Source organism: Mercenaria mercenaria, chromosome 14 (assembly GCF_021730395.1).
Source record: "Mercenaria mercenaria strain notata chromosome 14, MADL_Memer_1, whole genome shotgun sequence".
Lineage (NCBI taxonomy): Eukaryota > Metazoa > Mollusca > Bivalvia > Venerida > Veneridae > Mercenaria > Mercenaria mercenaria.
Genome location: NC_069374.1, coordinates 64,375,764 through 64,402,218, shown reverse-complemented (window position 1 = coordinate 64,402,218; position 26,455 = coordinate 64,375,764). Strand labels below are relative to the sequence as shown.

At 35.6% G+C, this 26,455-nt stretch overlaps 3 protein-coding genes across 4 annotated transcripts in view; all 3 read right to left on the bottom strand.

Annotated features, from left to right (window-relative positions):
• Positions 1–1,402, bottom strand: part of LOC123527819 (BLOC-2 complex member HPS3-like) — a 35,789-nt gene extending 34,387 nt beyond the window's left edge. The window contains exon 1 of one of the 2 annotated variants that reach the window (XM_053523714.1): positions 1,352–1,402. Coding sequence is in view for 1 of the 2 variants with exons in the window: in XM_053523713.1 (XP_053379688.1) it covers positions 1,096–1,315 (220 nt within the window). In the remaining variant the exon portion in view is untranslated. The other variant, XM_053523713.1, reaches the window with a different exon arrangement.
• A 720-nt stretch (positions 1,403–2,122) lies between these two features.
• Positions 2,123–7,995, bottom strand: LOC123526155 (acetylcholinesterase-like). Its single transcript, XM_045305183.2, has 2 exons — positions 6,363–7,995; positions 2,123–5,952 (listed from the first exon to the last, which is right to left on the bottom strand). The coding sequence occupies exons 1-2, from the start codon at positions 7,889–7,891 to the stop codon at positions 5,676–5,678; spliced, it is 1,806 nt and encodes a 601-aa protein (XP_045161118.2). The 5' UTR covers positions 7,892–7,995; the 3' UTR covers positions 2,123–5,675.
• A 5,467-nt stretch (positions 7,996–13,462) lies between these two features.
• On the bottom strand, positions 13,463–21,744 carry LOC123526156 (bile salt-activated lipase-like). The gene is made up of 3 exons (XM_053523730.1): positions 21,628–21,744; positions 19,836–21,378; positions 13,463–17,111 (listed from the first exon to the last, which is right to left on the bottom strand). The coding sequence occupies exons 1-3, from the start codon at positions 21,680–21,682 to the stop codon at positions 16,823–16,825; spliced, it is 1,887 nt and encodes a 628-aa protein (XP_053379705.1). The 5' UTR covers positions 21,683–21,744; the 3' UTR covers positions 13,463–16,822.
• Positions 21,745–26,455: the final 4,711 nt, after the last annotated feature.

Sequence of the window (26,455 nt, the reverse complement as noted above, 5' to 3'; positions counted from 1 at the left end):
CTGATTCATTGAAATCTGGGTATGTTTTTATAACTTTATTGCTAAGTTATCGGTTATTTTCATACCAATGTATATTTTCAAATTTTCAAGATGGCTACAACTTTTGCATCGGCGCGTCAAGATGCAGGAGTGAAGACATTGGTCGATATAAATGAATTTGGTATCATTCTAAAGCTTAAATGTTAACTATTTATATAACTGGAATCTGTAAACGAATAAAGTAAATCTTGTAGATATAATCTATATAAGATATTTTGAGTCGGTTAGTTTTCATTGGTCGGTGGGCAAAGGGCAAACATCCAATATTTAAATTTAGGCCTAAATGAGTGCATCCAAAAAGTGCGACAATCAATCTACATTTAAAATGATTACAACCTTTAAAAATAGTTATCATTTAATTGACCGTTTTCAATCATCTCTTCTATAAAGGCTACTTCTAGCTTCACCACCGCCGTGCTAAAACAATGAATTTTCGTCTATTGTTCCCAAATAAAACAGTTACTGATTGCACAATCCTGTCTGTTCTTAATCAGGGTCATCAAAAGATCGCGATGCACATTCAATATTTACAGCTGATGCACCCAGATGTCAGCCTGTTGATCGAAGCCTCTAATCAACGGTACAATACACGGAACATGTCCCTTAGACATTCGCTATCCTGGCTCATGGTTTTGAAACATGTCATTGTCAAGATAATACACAAAGCAGATATAGTGATAAAAAATGGCGTAAAGGGGCAGTTTCATAAGGGGCATCAGGCGCTGCACCATGTTAAAAAGGCCTACAGGAAACACTACCTTATCACATTATGTGCATTTAGTCTTGGAAATCATCTCTTTATGGTATCCACTCCCTCTGCAATATCATTTTCAGTACTTATACTGACTACTAGACATATATACAGCCAATATATGGGTTGTCTAGAGATCCAGTAACAAGACATTTCTAGCCTTTAGGTCAATTAATCCATGCAGTTAAAAAAGATTTAGCTGCTACTGCTATGACAGAAAGGAGATTTGCACAAAAATGTCTAGACCACAGGAAAGGACAGTCAAGTATGATAATAATTGGCAAATTAGATAAGTAGTAAGGTACCTGTTTCATTGTACTCTATTTGAGATACATGGGCACCTGTTTGGAAAGAACAATATTTCACCCATTCTGCCCCTTTCTGACTTCGGAAAACTTCGAGCTCGGTACCGTGCGTCCCTATAAACACAAAGTTCCGCCCTGATGCAAGACATGCAGGCTCATTCTCTGTCTGTTTCAATAATGCAGACGACCTAAAGTTGAAACATCGCAAAACCTTGACCATAATTTGTAATTTGTTTAATTCTTACAATTTTTTTACCAAACTAATTTTCCAGGAAGTAGCCGTGCTCGTGTCGTCCGCCATTTTGACCAGTCACATGATCATGGCCGGTTTGGCTATGTTTAATTCTCATTCCGTATCATACCGCATTAATCACACGGACCGGATAGCCCAAAAAGTGACATACTTTGGATTTTGCTATCAGATTAGATTTGAACCATTCTTCTGCTTTATAATGACATATTCATACAAGAACTAACATCTTGATCACCCTGCACCTAGATGTCCGCATGGATTTTGTGGAGTACTTACATTGAAGTATCTTAATAGACAGAACCTAGGTGGTTGTTCTCGGGGGCAAGAAATCTGTTAATGTTCTTGTGACATCTGGTGTGCCCCAAGGGTCTGTCCTAGGGCCTCTCTTCTTTTCTTCTATATATTAATGACTTAAATTACCTGATCATGTAAAATCCTAGGTCCGACTTTTTGCTGACGACACAGCTGTCTATCTTACTATCAATATTATATATGATAGAACTGATTGCAATAAGTTACAACATATTCTTGACACCCTACACAAATTGGAAAGTAAATGGGAAATGCACTTCAACCCAAGTAAATACCAAATTCTTAACCTCTCACGTAATAAACATACAATACGACATGATTATATATTTTGCAGTCAGATCCTTGAAACCGTTAACCCAAACATTTTTTTTTCTAATAAACAATATAAAAACACCTTATAAACACTATCAAAACCGTTTTTTTTTTTGGTGTTTGTTAGTGCGTTCCATTAGTAATCCATTGAAACTATCAAGAAATGGTTGCAATGGATCGCTAACAGAACGTGTTCCATTAAATGGCTCGCGATTTTGAAACGAGTTATTAACTTTACAGAGCCATTCAGAAGGCTTTCTCCTCTTTTATCAGGAAACACATGGTTTTAATCCATCCAATGTACCATAACAGCAGATCTTCTAGTTGCTACGGTTATGTTATGTAATCTCATCTAAGGTATAATATAGAGGGACAGAAATTAAAGCATTTTGTAGGTCATAAGTGTAGATGGATCAAAGAGCTATAAAATAAATTTTTAGTTCTTTGGATGGATTTATTGAAGAGAAAATGGTGGTTGTTATTTCGTTTAATTTCTATGATTTACAACTAAAGGTATTTTCTTAATACATGTACTTACAATTCAGTATAAATAAATGTATGTTTACATTGTGATTCTTTATAGATTTCAATAAAACAAGTGTATGTTAGAATTCAAAGATTTATTAAATGCATATCACAATAGTTTTTGAAATGCTGATTCAAATGACCTGTATACTTTCTTATATGGAAACAGGTTAATAAATGTATGTTTCTCTTTGTGTATCCATATTTCACAAAGATGGAATTTCTGTTAGCTGCATGATTCATCAAATGTTTTGTATAAAACTGCATCCAAATGATCATCAAAATGTTGAATGATTGCTAAGTTTGTATCATATATACAACTTTATATACATTATTGTAACAAAATAATATTTGAATAATTTTAACAGAAAGGCCTTAATTTTCAACAGTTATTGCATATCTCTGCAAATCCAGGCTACACCCAGTCACATGCATAAACGATTTGCCAAAACTGAACGCATCAGGTTTCAATTAAATACAGCCTGTAATTAGGAATGTATCAGTTTGATAAAACGTATTCCATTGAGCGATCTATTAAGCAATCTATTATATATGCGTTCCATTAAGCGATCCATTATACGATCTATTGTGCGTTCCATTATATGATCTATTATGCGTTCCATTCAGCGATCTATTGTGCGCTCCATTAGCGTGTTGTTAATTAAATGACACATTTATGTTAATTAGCGATCCATTAGCTCATTTGCATGTGAAATTGGAACACGGTTTTGATGGTGTGTATTGAATTAACAACTCGCTTGCGGATCATGGTTTTAGTGGTGTTTATTGACAGTGTTTATTGGGCCTTTTTTGTTTGGGAAATGCAAAATACCTTGGTGTAGATCTAACAAACGAACTCTCTTTTAACACTCATATTAACAAAATCTGCACAACAGCAAACATATCACTTGGTTTCATAAACGTTACACCCAAACCAAAAACAAGGTTAAAGAAACAGCATATAAAACTCTTGTCAGGCCTCAGGTAGAATACTCGGCCTCAGTCTGGTCACCCTACACTAAACTTGATATAAATAAGATAGAAATGGTAAAAAGAAGAGCAATCAGATGGATATACAACAACTATTCCACATACACGACAATGTCTCAGATATGCAAAATTCTCTCGGTTTTAGATCTTTGGTGAACAGACGAACTGATGCAAAATTAATTTTGTTTTACAAAATTTCATAAATATTGAAAAAATATTGAAAGTGCAGTATCGGATGCAGATTTAAAGCAAACTGGGCGACGAATAGCCATATCTTTCATCTTTGAAACGCAAATTCCCGAGACACACATTTATGAAATGAGCGCTACCTTATGTTTACTTTTCAGCCCCAAAAAGTAAATCGTAAAACAGTTCTCAGCAATTTAAATCTGTAAATATCACTCGATTAATGTTTCTCCTTGCACGTAGTCTAAAAGGTGTTGACCTACAATCAGCTCAAGTTTAGCGAGAATAGTCTAAAACGTCTTTAGGAATATGCTGTGGTAAAGTGTATGTTCGTTTATTCTATTCACTGACTTTTTCTACAAGAAGATTATTCAACCATTTTCTCAACGTACATCTTAGATTGATACGAGGGCTCTTCAAAAATAACGTAGACTTTTTCTCAATCTTTTATATACTTTAATGAAGCAAAACAAGAAATATAACATCATGACTTGCAATCTTTCTACTAACTGCACTGCAAATTTGACGTGATTATGACCATGCAATCAGGAGTTACGCCTCCTCGAAAACAATCACTTACACGGATCCGGCGCACGGCGATCATATTTCAACGACGTTAACGACGTCTTGCTTTCATGGTGATGCTTTCATTAAGTTTTCATTAATTCATATTTGTAAATTTGTTTTATAAATTTTCATGAGCAATATATGTCATAAGAATTTGTTTGGTTAGGATACTAAAATGTATGAACACTCATGACACGCATCTCGGACAGGGTACTCAACGTGAGAACTTGGCCTTTATGTACGACGTCATACATTGGCGTTAACATCCATTCGCAGTTTTTTCGTTGTTGTGGCGTCTGCTTCATTAGTTTATGAATTTCAGTTGCTGTTCGCCAAAATTTCTAACTAAGCAATTGTCATAGTATCCGTGCGAGTCGATGACGACATTACATGCATTATAAACATTAACACTCACTTTGTTTAAACATCGTTTTCCTCCGCCTCTCACATCGGAATGACACCATACTCTAGGTGCATGTTGCCCTGACGTGTTGCTGCACTTTGCGGGTATTTTGGGGAAAACAAGTGTATTATTAGTGCGAACATTAGCGATCGAATTCAAATCACGACAGATCAAAAAGCGACTGCGCCGGTTATGCGTAGCTATGGTAATAAAAACGTTCGACGAGCTTTGCCTATCAGCAAAAATGTTACAAAAAAATGTATGACCAAATTACAGAAAGATTCCGAATTACAACGATATATGTCACGTTATTATTTACACAATATGCAACATTTGACAGCAAAAGTCTACGTTATTTTTGAACAGCCCTCGTAGTATGAGCTGCAACATTAAACAGTTAAAAGTTTAAGGAAAAAAGCAACAATCAAAAACAAAATCACGATTCGCATACAAGACTCTTTACTGTTTTCTATATTTCCAATATATTTTCTGGTTATTTCATGTGTAGCCAAATTTTACCCATGAAAATATTTAGATTTTTTTTTGCTTTTTTTACTGCAAAATTATCAGTTTTATTTTACAATTATATTTCGAAACTTCACCAGAAACAATATAATATCCAATTTTTATAACTATATACAATAAATGCATTTGATTGCGTGCTGTGATCCTATGTCATTATTTCCTTACTTTAGCTTTCTCACAGTAACTTATTTAAATTTTAGCTACTTAAAATGTTGCGAAAGGTTATAGTTGTACATTTTGTCAATCGTCTTACATCAGGTATTTCCGTATCCTCCTAAAAACATGTAGCATAAAGGTCCAAGTGATCAAATTGTAGTATTATTGCACATTATGTATTCTAAAAGCTGCTATACACCTAATAAGCTGCTTCGAAAGAAATATCATATTTACATATAAAATAGATCTTTATATATATCTGTCTTGGATATAGTCAAGGGATGAAGTGCGTTGCACAGTTAATTAATGCCATAACAGTTCTAAAAAGGCTGTAAATTACAATCATCTTTTCTAAGAATTGATCAAAAGAAGAACATAAAAAGAAAAACAAAGTGTCCAAGAAGAACCAAACAAAGCTGCTGAATTCTTGTTGCATACAATTTTTGCTTTAGTCAGTACTTCTTGAAGTCCTGGAAATACGTTTGTCCAATAGTTCACAAATTCAAGCCGGAAGTGAGACCCTGTAGTGTATGGTTTCCCGTCCGTGTTGAGCACAATGTACGACTGTGTATCATAAGTATATTCAGGCCACATACCAGGATGTATATCTCTAACGTCATTCGGATTGCTGTGAAGGAACATAATATTATACAACTATAATAATGCTCTGACATAGAGTTCTTAATTGACAACCTCAAAGCAATACGAGGAAACGGCGTTAGTGACAGACATACCCATTAATTTCCTAGCTAAATCTAACTTAGTCCACTTCTTAATTAGTTAAAATGATTTTTTTTTTGGAAAAAGTTCAAATCTCTTTTGAGGATGGGCGTCCGAAGTTTTAAACTATGCCACCATTCTGAGCCACCATTTTAGTAATGGAATTATAATCAAAGGATAAGGTTAACGTAACTTGAATGTTTGTTCTAATACGCGTTGAAACTAAAGATAAATAATGATGATTTAAACATTTGACTGACATCGACACATTTAATCTAATTATACATTTTAAAAGGGGTTAGCATTAATTGCACATACCCTGTCTTGGCAAACTGTGTCCAAAATTTCATCATGTTTCTTGATAGTAATATTTCATCATCAGACACACGTAGCTCTTCTGCTGATTTTATACCCAGTGTAATTATGACATCAGTAGGGAACGCAAGAACGAACGGTATCTCTTCCGCATGGTTTGCCCCTTTGATCCATAACGGAGATATGGAGAAGCTAGGCCTGTGTTCAAACTGGTACATGTACATGCTACCTTTGCCCCAAAACGTAGTGTGAGCATTTGCGGCTTGAACTACCGACGGGGTGTAACTTATATCTTTTAGAAGGTCCAAGAATGAGGACCGCCGAGAAATAGAATCATTTGGATTAGTCCAGTCAGTGTATTGATGTATAAGGGAATTAATGATATTTACATCATAAGTGAAGTTAACATAGTTTAGCTGTCTTTTTGTGTAACTTCGGAACTCTTCTGATGTCATACCATCTGAAAGCTCTTCAATACTGTTTCCTAATAGTTTTGATAGAACCTCCAAGTCAAGAAGTCCCTCGTCACTGTTCATACCCATGATAACGTCAATATCAGCAAAAGCATGCAAAGCCTCTGCAGATTCTTTGGTGAGGTTTTTGAATAAACTGAATGGGTTGTATTTTACAAAGTCACCATCGGTAACAGGTAAAAATAGGGTCTCATATGAAAACATGTCTTGTAGATCTGAAATATTCATAGCTCGAAGGCATTTCAGTATTTCCATTAATGTGTTCATTTTGCAATCACTTCTAGTAATAAGATCCTCAAAAGCGACATCTGGATTTTCACTGTAAGTCCAGTAAGACCCAACAGAGCCACTTTGTGCTATCACACGATGTACCATACCTTTATTCCCTTCATACAGAGCTTGATACATCACAGAAACTGCACCAGCGGACTCTCCGAATAATGTTACCCTTCCGGGGTCACCACCAAAAGCTGCTATATTATCGTGCACCCATTGAATTGCCATATGTTGGTCCCATAACCCATAGTTCCCTTTCAGTCCGAACTTTTTACTCGCTAGAAAGCCATACGCTGAAAGCCTGTAGTTAATAGTTACATAAATGACGTCGTTAACTGCGGCAAAGACTTCAGATTTATAAACGTCTTTATATCCGTACTGAAACCATCCACCGTGAACAAATATCATTACAGCTTTCGGTTTTGTCACATGGTTATAGTGTGGTACAAAAATATCTAAACTCAAACAATCCTCACTGACTGGTAATGACTCAAGACCTGGTGCCCATTTCACGTTCTGTGGACATGCTGACCTTGGTTTTGTTGCGTCAAAAGTTTCACTGAACCGAGGAGTTCTAACTGGCTTTGAGAATCTACTAAAGTTATCTGATGGTTGGGCATAAGGAACCCCATAGAAGCTCATGGCTCTGTACGGCTTGCCAGCAAACGATATAAGCACAGATGATCCTCTGATTTCTCCCGCTGGTGCTGATATGGTAACATCATTACCGCAGGCGCAGCGTATATACGTTAATGTAAATAGCACAGGTAGCACAACTCGCATTTTTTTATATAACCTGAAAGTATTATAGAAACAGCTTTTTGGTCCAATTACAGTCGTCTTTAAAATTAGACTATGTTGGTTTTAATGTTAAGTATTAAAACTGTAATTTAGAAATCACGTGGCACCGCTGAAAATCTATAAGCCAATCTATAAGCCAAGTATATATCTATTTCTTTTTTCACAGCGGGACTGTGTTAAAATAGTAAGAAAAAATATTAAACACAATCTAAACTATCGTTGTATTAAATCTGAATATAAATTTATCAAAGAAATTAAGTCAAGAACTTACGTCTTTAAAATTCCAAGATAGCCGCAACATTAACTATTTACAGAATATATTTGATGAAAGAATTATCTTTTTCATTCATAAATTGCTTTTGCTACATATAGTTGCCTTTGTTACTGTAACAATAGCTAAATTTCATTTTCCTCTCTTAAGTCATTAAAAAGAAGCAAACAGTATCAGAAATCTCTAACCTCCACAATGTTATCAGCTGTATGCCTCTCGAAGAAATATTTACGATGGGAGTTATACTGATGTTATCGATCAAACAAATCTCTCTATCTTTAATGGAATGAGTTTTTTTCATCCCAGTACCTCAGTGAACTTATTTTGAGATTATCAGCCTACTTTTCTGCCAGAAATATAACAGATTTTTTCATAGTCGCATCTTTTCCGGCCATGTTCGTTAAAGTATTATACCCGCCGAGACTATGGAACTTCTTTTTTTCTGAAATAGTGCCCTAATACCTAATACATCAAAATCTTATAATGATACCTTTTATAATTTGAGACAAAAGGTGTCATAGGGAGTAAAAATATATGTACGTCTAATCATAGACACTACTGTATGAGTAAATATATATCAACGGGTCAAAAAGTTCGTAAATTGCCGTGTTACAAGCAGAAATGGTGACAAATCACCGAAAACTGAAGAGCCGAAGCGAAGTTTGTTTACCTTTATTGACTAATTTGACGTGCATTGGTGAATGTTAAATTTACGCAGGCTAATAATTTTGCGAAATTCTATCACGGTGCACAATCACATGACTTGTGACGTTTCAACTGGGGTACCACGCCAAGCAGTATTTGTAAACAAAACAGTGTTTTTGAAGGTAAAGTTTTTAAAGATAATTTATTGTAAAATGACGCCTAGCTGGTGCAAGTCATTATATCAATGCGTACCTCCGGTGATATAACATATGTTCGTGTCTGCTTTAGTTTTGCTGGTAACCTGGACAAACCGCAATGCTTCCACAGCAAGCGTATTTTCAAATGGCTGGAAAACCAAACCCAAGCGACTGTTCCTTGATAAATTACCAACTAGTTGTCACCGCTGCGGTCTCTTTCATATCTAAGATCATTTTAGTAGGATATTCGCTCAGGAAATGGCCTATTTATGGATAGATTGTCGAACTCGAAAAGTGTCCGTTCTAAAGTCCAACAGCTGTCACAGAAAGCACTATTTTAAATCGCGATTTTCTGGTTTCTCTCGTTGAATGCAAAGCCCCAGTTAACACAGGTAACGTTTTCCCCTACCAACGCAATACTTTGTAAAGTTTACTGCACGTGGATAGTGATATTTTCAAGAAAATATGGATAACTCAAAAACATGCTTCCACAGCAAGTTACTTTAAACCAATGCTGTCACATCAAGCATAAATCTTTAGCTGACAGTTTAACCACTTTCTACTGTTAATTTTGCCAAGTAGATAAAGCAAAATGATTCTTATGGAATCGTGCCTAGGATTATTTACTTTATCTCACACTTGTGTAAGTTGTCGATAAAATTCGTGGAGACCGATTGAATCTTTCATTTTCCCGCCATGTATCTAACTGGCACGTGGCGTTTATAATGCATTGATCAAGAACTCATGAATATTCCATATGTGTCCGTTATTAATTTTCGGTGTGTGAACCTAAATAACGATAATCATTGAAAACCCAATAAAATACATCTATTATAATATATAATTAACACCATAATTAATATCACATGTATTGATCCGTCTCTTTCCTATAGGATCGAGTTCTCTGTGTTACCGTATCATTTTGTTTTTTTATATGTTAACTTAACAGGCACGCTTATCATGAGTATCGTTAATTTTCTAGAAAAAATATTTTACTATTTAACATTCTTCTTCATACATAATAGTTCCGCAAGACCGTTTCACGAAATGTCGGTATTTCGGACAATGATTTCAATTACTTCATTGTAATGGCTGTTTCACATACACACCAAAACTGAACAGGAAAAAGAAATACAATGTAATGCAGCTAACGAGAGTTCCAGAAATGGAAACGAAGCTGAAACAAAAACGTGCTTGAATTGCGAAAAAAATCTCTGTATAAACATCCCTTTTTCCTAAAACTAGTCGAATTTTTCTTTATTCATACAAATAAGATGTAGTAAAACAATTGCACAGAATCCTCGTGATTCGCATGTTTATAAATCACTTGTACCCATTTTATTATCCGGCGGCGACGTAGTGCCTTTGTATGATTGAATACCATAGCAGTAACATAGATATTATCGCTATCCATTGACAGAATTTTCTATATATTTGTGAAAGCACTAGTCTCTTCCGTAACATTTTGATAAGAAAATATATAAGTCGCTAGGAAACCCGGTATGATAATGATCTCCGACAGTCCTCGTTTATAAAACAGCTACGTACTGACTGTAGTTTTACACTCTTTTTCTGTGAAAAGATGTGACACGAAATTGATAGCCCAACATGTATTTAAGATGTTGCGTTTTTTTTCTGTTATTGTTTGTTTTGTTTTGCTTTTGGATAGATTGCCAAATTCAATACGGATTAATAAGGATGTGTATCAGTGTAATGTTAAACTCTAAAATTCGAGAATATCATTTTTTTCTCAAATATTTATGTGAAGAAAACATTATATTTCCATGATTGATTGATTTGCGAGGTGAATTTACCTTCTGTTAGTTTTAAATCATATTTCGTCGCCTGATTAAAGCTAATAATAGGTAGCCCAGCAAATGTAAATATAATAAATTTGTTCAATAGTCTGAATAGGATTGACAATACTGAACTAAATAGAAAAAATAGTGCAACAACACACGCTGAATTACCTCAAGCACCCGATAGGAAATTCAGGCGTCAGTGTATGGAAAAATATTGACGTTTCCCACTGGTACCAGAATCACAGAAAGAAAATGCCATCAAAAGCTGTTTCACAACTATTGTTTCATTTTTTTTTCAATTTCAACTGATTTCTAAAAATATCTGTTATAGATAATAATAAAATAGAAAAAAAAATGGAAAACCCTCAGGTCGCCCAACACGACATAAATGAAAATGGTGCAGGCTAGGTTTGAGTGAGCCTTTTCATGGACGGTAGTGGAAATGCATGCTTCTCTTCATTCCATATAGCCCATGGTTGAGCAGAACTGAATATGTACACACGTTATAAGCACTAGAATGTAATTTAGAGACGCGCGCAGATATATTCATACAGCGGTGCACACGGAACCTTCAATGATACAAAGAATACAATTCCATAAACAACGGCCTCAGTTAAGAATCTTACTTGAAGAGTAAATAATTTATCATGTTAAGCATTTTCCATATAACTGCCTTTCTATAAATGCTTCATTTCAGGTTATATAAACAAGAAATATTCTAAAAAATCAAAACATGAATTTTATACATTAATAACAGTTAAACATTTCAAAAACTTACCTACGTCTTCCTACTGTTTTAGTGTGTGAAATGAAAGGTTAGTTTATTTTGAAGTGTATAGCGTCTATAACTTATTTATAGTCATTACGAGCGATGTTAGTAATTGTTAGTTGGAAGGTAGCGCTAGATATATAATTAAGATGCTCCAGTTCAAGAAGTTTCCCTCGTTCTTAAGCATTCCAAGTGTAAAGCTCTCGTACACAAGGTTCTTATCTGAATGTTAGTACTTTTAGTTGGAGGAGTGGGAGTTCGATATCATGACCCTTGGTTCCATTGTCAGAGAAAGTTACTACTGGAAAACTTCATCCACTCTTTTGTAACCTAATAAAATAACTCAATCGTTCAGAACTTTCAGTTTTGGGAAACTCCTACAGTGTCTTTAGTTTAAATTTAACAATGATAAGAAACTTTAATAACGCGATACAAATATACAAAAATCTGCGGGAAGATTGAAAGAATAACGATGAACTTTTGGTATACTTTTGGAAACTTTATCACATCCGCTTATTGATCATTACAAATCTGACATACGAGATTACTATCTAGAACTGGGAAGTAAATCAGAGTGAAAATATCATCTGCTCTATCAATGTTCACGACTACAACTTATAACTCCTACTTCATATTTTGATTCAAACTTTCCTAGAACATTGGATTGTATATACTCTTACTTTATTATAGAGAAAGGCCTATTCGCATAACTTCATACTTCATAAGAAACAAACTACAAAACAGAAAGTAACAAAATGACACAGAAAGTAACAAAATGACACAAAGAATTCATTTAAATAAGGACACTTGCCTGATAAACTGATATGTTTAGCCATTATCATTGTAAGTGCAGATAAATAGAAAAAGTGTACACTCCACATGTCGCGGAAAGGACAAAAATGAAAATGTTGCTGGCTCGGTTCTTGGGCGGTAGTGGAAATGCATGCTACCGTCCACGCCCTCTAGCCCCGAGTTCAGTAGAATTCAACATTTACACATGCTACAAGTACATAAAACAATTTAGAGACATCCGCCCGAATTAAAACAATTGGCTTGCCCTATACGAGAAAACAATGGGCAGAACTAAACAAAATGAAATTTAGAAAAGGGGATTTGAGGTTATGGAGCCTGCAATACCCCGTACTCGTGCTTATTAACAGTGAGGGTCAAATGTAAACTAAAGACCTTTGCTTAATACTAGAGAGTTGCTGATGTTAATGAAAGATGTTTGCTTAATACTAGAGAGTTGCTGATGTAAATGAAAGATGTTTGCTTAATACTAGTGAGCTTCAAATGTAAACTAAAGACCTTTGCTTAATACTAGAAAGTTGCGGATGTTAATGAAAGATGTTTGCTTAATACTAGAGAGTTGCTGATGTTAATGAAAGATGTTTGCTTAATACTAGAGAGTTGCTGATGTAAATGAAAGATGTTTGCTTAATACTAGTGAGCTTCAAATGTAAACTAAAGACCTTTGCTTAATACTAGAAAGTTGCGGATGTTAATGAAAGATGTTTGCTTAATACTAGAGAGTTGCTGATGTAAATGAAAGATGTTTGCTTAATACTAGTGAGCTTCAAATGTAAACTAAAGACCTTTGCTTAATACTAGAAAGTTGCGGATGTTAATGAAAGATGTTTGCTTAATACTAGTACTAGAGAGTTGCTGAAGTACATAAAAGACGTTTGCTTAATACTAGTGAGCTTCAAATGTAAACGGAAGACCAGAGTTGTTCAATACTTTTTCATTATCAGTTTTGAAAATGTGACTTAGATTGCGAATACTTTGAAAGTTTAACAAAGTAATATGTTGTTCCGTACATGTTTAAAATGAACCATTTGGAATTTCTGTTTGTGTCTTAACCTCACACACTATGTGCCTTAAGATTTTAAGAGTCGACAACGTTACGCATGTCTACATCTTTTAAAGGAAACCTGTATTTTCGACCAACTGTTAAACGTATATAATCTATAGCTGCAATAATTTTGGGAAATATCACATTTCACCAAAATTTTACAAAAATGCGTTTTCTCAACATTTTTGCGAAATGGAGATAGGTACCTTTCTGCAGGGACCCCTTCAATTATATATATTTGGAAAGAAAAAATGAACTGCTAATGACATTTAAAAGGCGGTGTTAGAAAGAAGTCCGAGAATGTGTAACTTTTAAGATGATTATTACCACGATATATAAAATATATTTTAAGATAGCGGGCCCTAATGACAAATGGCGATTTCCGTTCGTTTATGTATTCTCCTAATACGATTTCGCAATTCTCCGGTTTTATGAAAAACCGTTTTCTAATATGGCCGAAGGTTGCCGAAAACGCATTACTGTAATACGTAATCGCACGGAAATTGCCGAGTGTCATTACAGGCCCAGGAAAGCACCAACAAGGAAAGCATGACAATAAGTTAATTTCATATGAAAGCCATCCTCAGGCCTTTCATAAGGCTGAAAGAATTTTTAAAATCGGACCACTATTGAAAAATATATGGCAGTTTGAAATTTAAGAAAATGGCTGATCATGGAGGCAGCCATTTTGTGTGTTTATGATGTCATTTACACACTGCTGAATTCTTTATTTAGCAAATAACCTTTTAAATAGATTAATTTTATATGTTTATTGCATGTAAGATGTTAAACATGGTAAATTATTTCATTATAGCTGGATGAAATACAGAAATCATTTTACAGAAATACGAGGATGGGATCAAAAGTAATGCCACTGGCTATTGATAACCGCTATTTTAGCGCGAGTACAAAATTCAAGCCTTGCACGTGTTCCCCATTGTAATAGCTTTCAATCGACGTATAAACTATACATGTAGACACAATATATCGCTCACAATTCACTTTTGCACAAACCCTACTCGTAGGCGGTTAGGCAAAATGGTTGGTAAAAGTGTAAAAATGCGAACGAAATGAGGTCTTACATTAAGACTTGCGCTTCACTCGGAAGAGGTTCAAAGGACATTTATGCTGACATATGTGCTGTTTATGGTAGTGATGAAATGTCCTTTTGCAGATGGGTTAGGAAATTTTGTGCAGGCGTGGAGTCTGTCAAAAATGCGCCTAAAACCTGTCGACCTAAGTCTGCAAGTAGTCCAAGGATTGTTGAAAAAATCAAACAAATAGTACTTTCTGACACAAGATATACTTCTCAGCAGATTGCGGACATGGTTGGCATTTCAAAAGCATCTGTGTTGCGCATTCTGCGAAATATTTTGAAATTGAAGAAGAAAAGTGCTAAGAGGGTCCCGCATTTGCTCACTGATGGGCAAAAACGCACGCGCGTTAAGATGGCGCGCAAGCTTTTGAAAAGGTTTCCAAGATATGATCAAAAACCATTTATGAATGTAGTAACAGGTGATGAATCTTGGAAACATTTCTTCGAACCGCATCGAAAAACCGAGTAACCGAATATGGCTCACCAAAATGCCAGAAGGCCTTGCATTGTCAAATGCAAGTGTAAAAAAGGTTATGTATGTCATATTTTTCACTACTAAAGGTCTCGCCATCCAGGTTCCTGTACCTAAAGGCAAGTCAATGAATGCCAAGTTATATAAGAAAAAAGTTCTTAAAAAGCTTCTCAAGAATTTCCAGAAACGTCAACCAAAGACGGGTATCCGAGGCATCCATTTGTTACATGACAACGCCTCGAGTCACAAGGCTGGGATTGTGACGTCGTTTTTTAATGAACAGGGAGTATATGTTCTAGAACACCCACCCTATTCTCCGGATCTAGCCCCCTGTGACTTTTTCCTTTTCCCTCGTCTCAAGAAAAAGCTTGCAGGCAGAAAATATACATCCCGCCAAAAGTTGGGGGCCGCCATATTTAACCTTTTTAGTGATATACCTGAAAAAAGACTATCAGAAAGCTTTTAAGGATTAGATTAAAAGATTGAGACGTTGTGTATCTGTCAAAGGAGATTACTTTGAAGGTTTGAAATAAAGATTTTCTTAATCCAACCTTTAGTTGTCATTTAACACCATTGGTTGCAATACTTTTGATCCCACCCTCGAAAGTATTTACAGTTCTAGTATGTGTCTAGAAATTTAATAAATCCGCCATTTTTTTTTTGTTACCATGAAAACAAAATGGCCACCATTTTGATTAATTATTTAAATGCTCATAACTGTCTCATTTTAAGTCGATTTTAAAAATTCTTTCACTTCTTTAAATGATTAAAGAAATCCAAGCAGATGGAATTAATGTCAAAACAACATTGCCTTTCCCGTTAAAGACTTTGTGTTTAAGAGGAAAAGATATTATGAACTTGAATGTAAAACAAATAAAAGATGTTTCTTTTATATTATGTATTTTTCAATGATGTTAGCCGAATGTTACCCTTTGAACTACTGAAGAAAAAGTGGAAACTTCACAGGTCGCTCAACACGATAAAAACGAAAATGTTGCAGGCTCGGTTTGATTGAGCCTGTTCATGGACGGTAGTGGAAATGCATGCTATTTTAGATCTCAAACACTACGAAATTGTCACATTTATTTCTAAGTTGTATCTGGATATTTCACAATAAATATGTTTAATGTTCTTACAGGGCCTGATTTACTTTCCTATTATACAAAGACTGAAAACTGTGTTTCATCGTGAAACAAAATCGTTTTTGTATTTCACAATTTTTAAGTCGTAGCGTCAAACATTATAGCGGTATGCTAAAATGATATCAAAGAAAAACGAGCAAACATTTGGTAGATGTCGTAGAGAATTTAAATTATAATCCATGATATCATGTTAGAATCGAAATAATGCATCTGAAACAATAATTTCCTTTTGAATAAAACCATTGTCTCTCGTTCATGTGCGTATTTTTATACCAATCAAACCGCGTCATATTTCCTTCACATCTGAACACTCCAAACAATTGTTTTATTCAACGGCAAAACAATGTCATTTCTTTAATATAAAGCCAAATCCTGTTCTGTAACAAAGTTACTATTTCATACAATAGAATGCATTCGAGTGCTGTGATTCTATATGTCAGTATTTCCTGATTTCAGCTTCCTCACTGTACTTTATTTAGATGTTAGCTACAGTCAAAAAGCTGCATTGCACTAAATATGCTGCTTTGAGGAAATGTTCTATTTATATATTATGTAGATATAGTTAAGGAATGAAGTGAGTTTCGCGTGAAAGCAATTTAGTGACACAGATTTTTTTTGTCATAATAGTTCTACACTCAGTTATCTATACAACAGGCTATAATCTTCAGCATTTTTTGTCGCAATAGATCATGAAAAATACACAAAATAAACAATAAAATGCCCAATGAGAACCTAATGAAGCTGCTGAATTCACGTCGCATACAACTTTTGCATTAGTCAATGCTTCTTGAAGTCCTCGAAATACGTTTGTCCAATAGTTCACAAATTCAATCCGGAAGTGAGACCCTGTAGGGTATGGTTTACCGTCCGTGTTGAATATAATGTAGGACTGTGTATCATAGGTATATTCAGGCCACACGCCAGGATGTTTATCTCTGATGTCATTCGGATTTCTGTGAAGATACATAATATTATATCACATATTTACAACTCTTAGACCATAACAACACTTAGACCATAACAACTAACAACTCTTAGACCATAACAACTAGCAACTCTTAGACCATAACAACTAACAACTCTTAGACCATAACAACTCTTAGATCATATCCCTCTCACTATCCAGAACCGTCTTCTAAACCTTGGATAAATGTCTAATGTTTGTCAAAGGAATAATGATATTGTTCTGCTGTGTGTATAGTTCTATTGAGATAACAGATTCTCCATAGTGAACAAGAACAAAAACAAGAGGGCCAAGATGGCCCTAGGTCGCTCACATAAGAAACACCATAACAGTGTAAAACATGTTTGACCTAGTGATTTCATGGAAACAAATATTCTGACCAATTTTCATTAAGATTGGACCAAAAAATTGGTCTCTTGCGATAAAACAAGCATTTTCTTAGATTTGACCTAGATTTTGACCCTAGATGACCCATGTTCAAACTCGACCTAGATTTTATCAAGGCAATCATTCTGACCAAAATTCATGAAGATCAATTGAAAAATACAGCCTCTATCACATACACAAGTTTTTTCTTTGATTTGACCAAATGACCTAGTTTTTGACCTCAGATGACCCATATTCAAATTCGACCTAGATTTCATTAAGGCAATCATGCTGACCAAATTTCATAAAAATCAATTATAAAAAACAGTCTATCGCATACACAAGATTTTTCTTTAATTTGACCTAGTGACCTAGTTTTTGACCTCAGATAACCCATATCGAGGGCTTGGCGCAAAACTATTGTATCTTGTTCTTTATTTATATACACTTACAATAGTTTTGCACCAAGCACTCGATATTCAAAGTCGACCTAGATTTTATCAAGGCAATCACTCTGACCAAATTTCATGAAGATCAATTGAAAAATACCGCCTCTATCGCATACACAAGGTTTTTCTTTGATTTGACCTAGTGACCTAGTTTTTGACCCGAGATGACCGATTTTCGAAGTCGGCCTAGATTTTATCAAAGTAATCATTCTGGCTAAATTTCATGATGATCAGTTGAAAAATACAGCCTCTATTGCATACACAAGGTTTTTCTTTGACTTGACCTAGTGAACTAGTTTTTGACCCCAGATGACCCATTTTCGAACTTGATCTAAATTTTAGCAAGATTATCATTCTGACTAATATTCATGAAGATTAGTTGAAAAATACAGCCTCTATCGCATACACAAGGTTTTTCTTTGATTTGACCTAGTGACCTAGTTTTTGACCCGAGATGACCCATTTTCGAACTCGGCCTAGATTTCATCAAGGTTATCATTCTGAATAATATTCATGAAGATTAATTGAAAAATACAGCCTCTATCGCATACACAAGCTAAATGTTGACAGACAGACAGACGACAGACGACGGACGCCGGACATCGAGCGATCAGAAAAACACCTGAGCATTGCTCAGGTGAGCTAAAAACTCATGTAACAGTTCCCTATGTACCAGGTATTATTAAGAACAGACCGCAAACATTCTAAACATTCCAGAACACTACCTTATATTATATAACATTGACTCTAAGAGTACAGACAGGATCTTTTTAACATTCGCTTTATAATGCACAGACATTGAGTTCGTCATTCACAGCGTCGAATCAATATGGGAACACAATATGGATGACATATTAATATGGTGGCATGTTTCTACCAACCACATATCCACTTATTTATGTGGACAGTTTCACATATCCGGTTATTATCTGGCAAATAGCAAAATTGCGTGTTATCCAGATATGTTAATTATGTTATAGTCAACTTGGATTTTTCCAGGAAGTTATTCTATGGGTGACATATTTCTACCAACCACATATCCACTTATTTATCTCGAAATCTTTCGTTAAAATATCACTTCTTCAGTTATTATCGGGCAAGTGAAAATACTGCATGTTATCCACATAAGTATAAGTATAAATATCATCAAAATATCCATTTACGTTAACTAGGTATGTTGATTTTTGTCAGTTAGTCAGTAATGATTGGCAATGTCCCGTAATCGTTCCCTGTCATTATGGAATGAATGAAAATACATAAAAGGGGCATAATAGATATGCAAATTTATCATTCCTTCTGAATGTTATAAATCACATACACACTCATTCATTCCGTATATGGCACAAAAAGTCTGTTAATCGCCAATTTGGCCACAAATATTAACTAGATATCAAGAACATTTTCACAATAACCACTTATTTATGCGAATATGTGGATGGAAGAGGTGGGCACTGACAGGCCGTTTTGTCCTTTTAAGATACTTGTGAGGATAACACACAGTTTTGTCACTTGCCAGATATTTGTGAGGATAACACACAGTTTTGTCACTTGCCAGATATTTGTGAGGATAACACAGTTTTGTCACTTGCTAGATATTTGTGTGAATAACAGACAGTTTTGTCACTTGCCAGATACTAGTAATAACTGAAGAAGTGACATTTTTACAAGAAATTTCGAGATACATAAGTGGATATATGACTGGCAGAAATATGGCACCATAGATTAACTTCTTGATGAAATCTATGTTCACTACAGAGTTTTCGGAAAAAGTATCAACCTCTTTCGAGGGTGGTCGATGCATGCTTTAACCTAAAAGTCCTTTGTCCGTGTTCAAGATATACATTACGCTAATCTAGTGTTATGTTCTTTAAAAGGTTTAAGCGATTAATTTTACATACCCTGTCTTTGCAAACTGTGTCCAAAATTTCATCATGTTTGTTGACAGTAATATTTGATCATCAGATACAAGTATCTCTTCTACTGACTTTATACCCAATGAAATTATGAAATCTGTAGGGAACGCAAGAACTAACGGTATTTCTTCCATATGATTGGCCCCTTTGATCCATAACGGAGATATGGAGAAGCTAGACCTGTGTTCGAACTGGTACATGTAGATACTCCCTTTGCCACCAGACATAGCGTGAGCATTTGAGGCTTGAATTACTGAAGGAGTGTAGCTTATATCTTTCAGGAGGTCAAGGAAGGAAGATCGCCGAGAATTAGAATCATTTAGTCTGGTCCAATCCGTGTACTGATGTATAAGGGACTTCACCATATTTACATCATTAGTGAAGTTAACATAGTTTAGATGTCTGTATGTGTAATTTCTGAACTCTTCCGATGTCATACCATCTGAAAGCTCTTCAATGCCCTTTCCCAATATTTTTGCTAAAATTTCTAGATCAGCTAGTCCCTCGTCACTGTTCATACCGATGATAACGTCAATATCAGTAAAAATACGCAAAGCCTCTGCAGATTCTTTGGTGTTTTTCTTGAACAGACTGAATGGGTTATATCTTACAAATTCACCATCGGTAACAGGTAAAAACAAGGTTTCGTATGAAAATATGTCTTGTAGATCTGATATATTCAGAGCTCGAAGGCATTCAAGTATTTCAGTTAATGTACTCATTTTGCAATCACTTCTAGTAATAAGATCCTCAAAAGCGACATCTGGATTTTCACTGTAAGTCCAGTAAGACCCAACAGAGCCACTTTGTGCTATCACACGATGTACCATACCCTTATTTCCTTCATACAGAGCTTGATACATCACAGCAACTGCACCAGCGGACTCTCCGAATAATGTTACCCTTCCGGGGTCACCACCAAAAGCTGCTATATTTTCGTGCACCCATTGAATTGCCATATGTTGGTCCCATAACCCATAGTTCCCTTTCAGCCCGAACTTTTTACTCGCTAGAAAGCCATACGCTGAGAGTCTGTAGTTAATAGTTACGTAAATGACGTCGTTGACTGCGGCAAAGACTTCGGATTTATAAACGTCTTTATATCCGTACTGAAATGCTCCACCGTGAATAAATATCATTACAGCTTTAGGTTTTGTCACATGGTTATAGTGTGGTACAAAAATATCTAAATTCAAACAATCCTCACTGACTGGTAATGACTCGAGATCTGGCACCCATTTAATGTTCTGTGGACATGCTGACCTTGGTTTTGTTGCGTCAAAAGTTTCACTGAACCGAGGAATTCTGACTGGCTTCGAGAATCTCTTAAAGCCATCTGTTGGGAGGGCATAAGGAACCCCAAAGAAGACCATTGCTCTGTACGGCTTGCCAGCAAATGATAAGAACACAGATAATCCTCTGATTTCTCCCGCTGATGCAGATATGGTAACATCATTACCCCGGACACAATATATATACGTTAATAAAAGGAACACAGGTAGCAATCGCAGCATTATTTTCATTAAACCTGAAAGCATAATGGAACAACTTGCGTTTCAGCTTTAAAATGATTTTATATTATCTTAACTTTTACTATTAAACTATTAATCATGAAATTTAGATAACGAAACAAAAGTAAAAATCGCTTAAAACAATTAAGCCAAAGTTAAACCTTTTTTTTTTAAACAAAAATCAAGATGTAAACTTTTTTAGACAGTTTTCAAACTATTGTTCTACGTAAATCCATGTAATAACGATATAATTTCTAGAAAGATACCAAATGCGTCATTAGATTCCAAAGAAAAACATTTAATTATTACAACGCAACACATAAAGAATTAACTTATTAATACACCAAATGCATTAAACATTTTCTCCAATGTGCCTATGATATAACTTCATGGAACTAAGATACAAACAATATCAGAAAACTCTTACTCCTGCAGTGTAATCAGCAGCACGCCTCTCTGAGAAAATATTTACGATGGTAGATATACTGATACATCTATCTGTCTTTATTGGAATGTTTGTTGTTGTTTTTAGCTCATCTGTCACGAACTGACAAGGTGAGCTATTGTGACCGCATGATGTCCGTCGTCCGTCGTCCTTCGTCCGTCAACAATTTCTGAAAAAATCTTCTTCTTGAAAACCACTGGGCAGAATTACACCAAACTTCACAGGAATGATCCTTGGGTAGCTCCCTTTCAAAATTATTCAAAGAATTGAATTCCATGCCATGGTAACCGAAAGGAGAAACTTTAAAAATCTTCTTTTCCAAAACCACAGGGTCTAGGGCTTTGATATCTGGTGTGTAGCATCATCTAGTCTAGTCTTCTAAAAAAAATGTTCAAATTTTCCTTTAGGGTCATATATGGCCCCGCCCCCGGGGGTCCCAATTTTTACAAAGACTTATATAGGAATTTTTTTTTAAATCTTCTTGTACAAAACCACATGGCATAGAGCTTTGATATTTGGTAGGTAGCATCATCTAGTGGTCTTCTACCAAGATTGTTCAAATTATTCCACTAGGGTCAAATATGGCCCCGCCCCGTGGGTCCCAAGTTTTACATAGACTTATATAGGATTTTCTTAAAAAAAAATCTTCTTGTATGAAACCACAAAACTTAGACCTTTGATATTTGGTTTGTAGCATTGTCTTATGGTCCTGAATCAAAACTGTTCAAATTGTACCCCTTTGGTGAAAACAGGCCCTGCCCTGGGGGTCCCAAGTTTTATATAGACTTATATAGGGAAAAGATTTAAAAATCTTCTTGTCTGAAACCATACGACCTAGGCTTTTAATATTTGGTATGATGCATTGTCTAGTAGTCCTCTACCACAATTGTTCAAATTATGCCCCTGGGGTTAAAAGAGGCCCCGCCCTGGGGTCACTTAATTATTATGTGAGTTATGTAGGAAAAATACAAGACTATTTAACTATAATTACCTGATTACCCCAAGTAATATGATGTCACTTGCCTGTGACCTTGACCTACTGACCTACTTGTTTTAGCTCACATGTCACATAGTGACAAGGTGAGCTTTTGTGATCACGCAGCGTCTGTCGTCCGTCCGTGCGTGCGTCCGTGCGTCCGTAAATTTTTGCTTGTGACCACTCTAGAGGTCACATTTTTTGTGGGATCTTTATGAAAGTTAGTCAGAATGTTCATCTTGATGAAGTCTAGATCAAGTTTGATACTGGGTCAAGTGCCTTAAAAACTAGGTCAGTAGGTAAAATAATAGAAAAACCTTATGACCTCTCTAGAGGCCATACTTTTCATGGGATCTATATGAAAGTTGGTCTGAATGTTCATCTTGATGATATCTAGGTCAGATTTGAAACTGGGTCAACTGCGGTCAAAAACTAGGTCAGTATGTCTAAAATTATTAAAATCTTTTGACCTCTCTGGAGGCCATATTTTTCAATGGATCTTCATGAAAATTGATCTGAATGTTCATCTTGATGATATCTAGATCATTTTTAAAACTGGGTCACGTGCGGTCAAAAACTAGGCCAGTAGGTATAAAAATAGAAAAACCTTGTGACCTCTCTAGAGGCCATATTTTTCGTGAGATTTTCATGAAAATTAGTGAGAATGTTCATCTTGATGATATCTAGGTAAAGTTCAAAACAGGGTCAAGTACCTTCGAAAACTAGGTCAACAGGTCAAATAATAGAAAAAAACTTGTGACCTCTTTAGAGACCATATTTTTCAATGGATCTTCATGAAAATTGGCCAGAATTTTTATCTTGATAATATCTAGGTCATGTTCAAAACTGGGTCACATGAGCTCAAAAACTAGGTCACTATGTCAAATAATAGAAAAAACGACGTCATACTCAAAACTGGGTCATGTGGGAAGAGGTGAGCGTTTCAGGACCATCATGGTCCTCTTGTTTTAAGATACAGCCTTGAAATTATGATGACATACACAGTTTTGCACACAAATCGTAAAAGTGAATTTCATTGACCATGAATGTGACCTACTGACTTTCTTAATATTTTATCATCAGTTTGACATTTTAAACATGTAGCTCATATTACTCAGGTGAGCGATCTAGGGTCATCATGACCCTCTGGTTTTTTTTATCTCAGTAGCTCAGTAAACGTATTTTGAGACTCGAAGTCTAATTTTAGAACTGTCAGAAAGCAAATATTTTGTTACGTTCCTTATCTTTTTTTTGTTTTAGTCGCAGCTGTTCCGGCCATTTGCACATTAAGATGTGATTTGCTTCAAGTTTTCTGACGTATTTATAGAAAAAATGTATCAGAATTTTCCCCATGTTTTAAAATTAGTAACATATTTGGATTATGCAAAGAACTGATAATTTATATTTTTCCTTTGCCATTCCATACTTATTCAAATGAAATAGGACAGTTCACTAGTTGTAGCCGCGGATCGAAATGTCAGACTTGATTATAACGGTATATGTAACAGCGAGGCTGCAGTGCGGGAGGTCATGGGTTCGATCCCTAGCTGCGTTATACCAAAGACGTAGAAATGCTACTAGTAGCTTCCTCGCTTGGCGCTCAGCATTTACAGGGTAGTGTTAATACTTCTCAGCCTGGTGTCAGTATCATGTGAATGGGTAGGGTGCCATGTCACGTGTCTACGGCTTGATATTCCATTTTTTTAAAAATCTTCTTGTACAAAACCACATGGCATAGAGCTTTGATATTTGGTATGTAGCATCATCTAGTGGTCTTCTACCAAGATTGTTCAAATTATTCCACTAGGGTCAAATATGGCCCCGCCCCGTGGGTCCCAAGTTTTACAAAGACTTATATAGGATTTTTAAAAAAAAAAAAAAATCTTCTTGTATGAAACCACAAAACTTAGACCTTTGATATTTGGTTTGTAGCATTGTCTTATGGTCCTGAATCAAAACTGTTCAAATTGTACCCCTTCGGTGAAAACAGGCCCTGCCCTAGGGGTCCCAAGTTTTATATAGACTTATATAGGGAAAAGCTTTAAAAATCTTCTTGTCTGAAACCATACGACCTAGGCTTTTGATATTTAGTATGATGCATTGTCTAGTAGTCTTCTACCACAATTGTTCAAATTATGCCCCTGGGGTTAAAAGAGGCCCCGCCCTGGGGTCATTTAATTATTATGTGAGTTATGTAGGAAAAATACAAGACTATTTAACTATAATTACCTGATTACCCCAAGTAATATGATGTCACTTGCCTGTGACCTTGACCTACTGACCTACTTGTTTTTAGCTCACATGTCACATAGTGACAAGGTGAGCTTTTGTGATCACGCAGCGTCTGTCGTCCGTCCGTGCGTGCGTCCGTGCGTCCGTAAACTTTTGCTTGTGACCACTCTAGAGGTCACATTTTTTGTGGGATCTTTATGAAAGTTAGTCAGAATGTTCATCTTGATGAAGTCTAGGTCAAGTTTGAAACTGGGTCACGTGCCATTATAAACTAGGTCATTAGGTCTAAAAATAGAAAAACCTTGTGACCTCCCTAGAGCCCATATATTTCATAAGATCTTCATGAAAATTGGTCAGAATGCTCACCTTGATGATATCTAGGTAAAGTTTGAAACTGGGTCACGTGCCATCAAAAACTAGGTCAGTAGGTCTAAAAAATGGAAAACCTTGTGACCTCTCTAGAGGCCATATATTTCAAAGATCTTCATGAAAATTGGTCAGAACGTTAATCTTGATGATATCTAGGTCAAGTTTGAAACTGGGTCACGTGCCATCAAAAACTAGGTCAGTAGGTCTTAAAATTGAAAAAACTTGTGACCTCTCTAGAGGCCATATATTTCAAAGATCTTCATGAAAACTGGTCAGAACATTCACCTTGATGATATCTAGGTCAAGTTTGAAACTGGGTCACGTGCGGTCAAAAACTAGGTCAAATAATATAGAAACCCTGTGACATCTCTAAAGGCCATATTTTTCATGGGATCTGTATGAAAATTGGTCTGAATGTTCAACTTGATGATATCTAGGTCTAGTTTGAAACTGGGTCAAGTGCGGTCTAAAACTAGGTCAGTAGGTCTAAAAAAAGAAAAACCTTGTGACCTCTCTAGAGGCCATATATTTCATGGGATCTTCATAAAAATTGGTCTGAATTTCATCTTGATGATACCTAGGTCAAGTTCGAAAGTGGGTCACGTGCCGTCAAAAACTAGGTCAGTAGGTCAAATAATAGAAAAACCTTGCGACCTCTTTAAAGGCCATATTTTTCATGCGATCTGTATAAAAATTAGTCTGAAAGTTCATCTTGATGATATCTAGGTCAAGTTCGAAACAGGGTCATGTGCGGTCAAAAACAAGGTCAGTAGGTCTAAAAATAGAAAAATCTTGTGACCTCTCTAGAGGCCATACTTGTAAATGGATCTCCAAAAAAATTGGTCAGAATGTTCATCTTGATGATATCTAGGAAAAATTTGAAAGTGGGTAACGTGCATTCAAAAAGTAGGTCAGTAGGTCAAATAATGTAAAAACGTTGTGACCTCTCTAGAGGCCATATTTTTCATGGTATGTGTATGAAAGTTGGTCTGAATGTTTATCTTGATGATATATAGGTCAAGTTCGAGGCTGCAGTGCGGGAGGTCATGGGTTCGATCCCTAGCTGCGTTAT

Excerpts from the sequence above, each read along its gene's own strand:
- LOC123526155 (XM_045305183.2), bottom strand. The coding sequence starts at position 7,891 with ATGCGAGTTGTGCTACCTGTGCTATTTACATTAACGTATATACGCTGC. Across the intron at positions 5,953-6,362 it reads ACACAGTTTGCCAAGACAGG|CAATCCGAATGACGTTAGAG; the intron begins GTATGTGCAATT and ends GTTCCTTCACAG.
- LOC123526156 (XM_053523730.1), bottom strand. The coding sequence starts at position 21,682 with ATGTGTTGCGTTGTAATAATTAAATGTTTTTCTTTGGAATCTAATGAC. Across the intron at positions 21,379-21,627 it reads GGAATCTAATGACGCATTTG|GTTTAATGAAAATAATGCTG; the intron begins GTATCTTTCTAG and ends TTATGCTTTCAG. Across the intron at positions 17,112-19,835 it reads ACACAGTTTGCAAAGACAGG|AAATCCGAATGACATCAGAG; the intron begins GTATGTAAAATT and ends GTATCTTCACAG.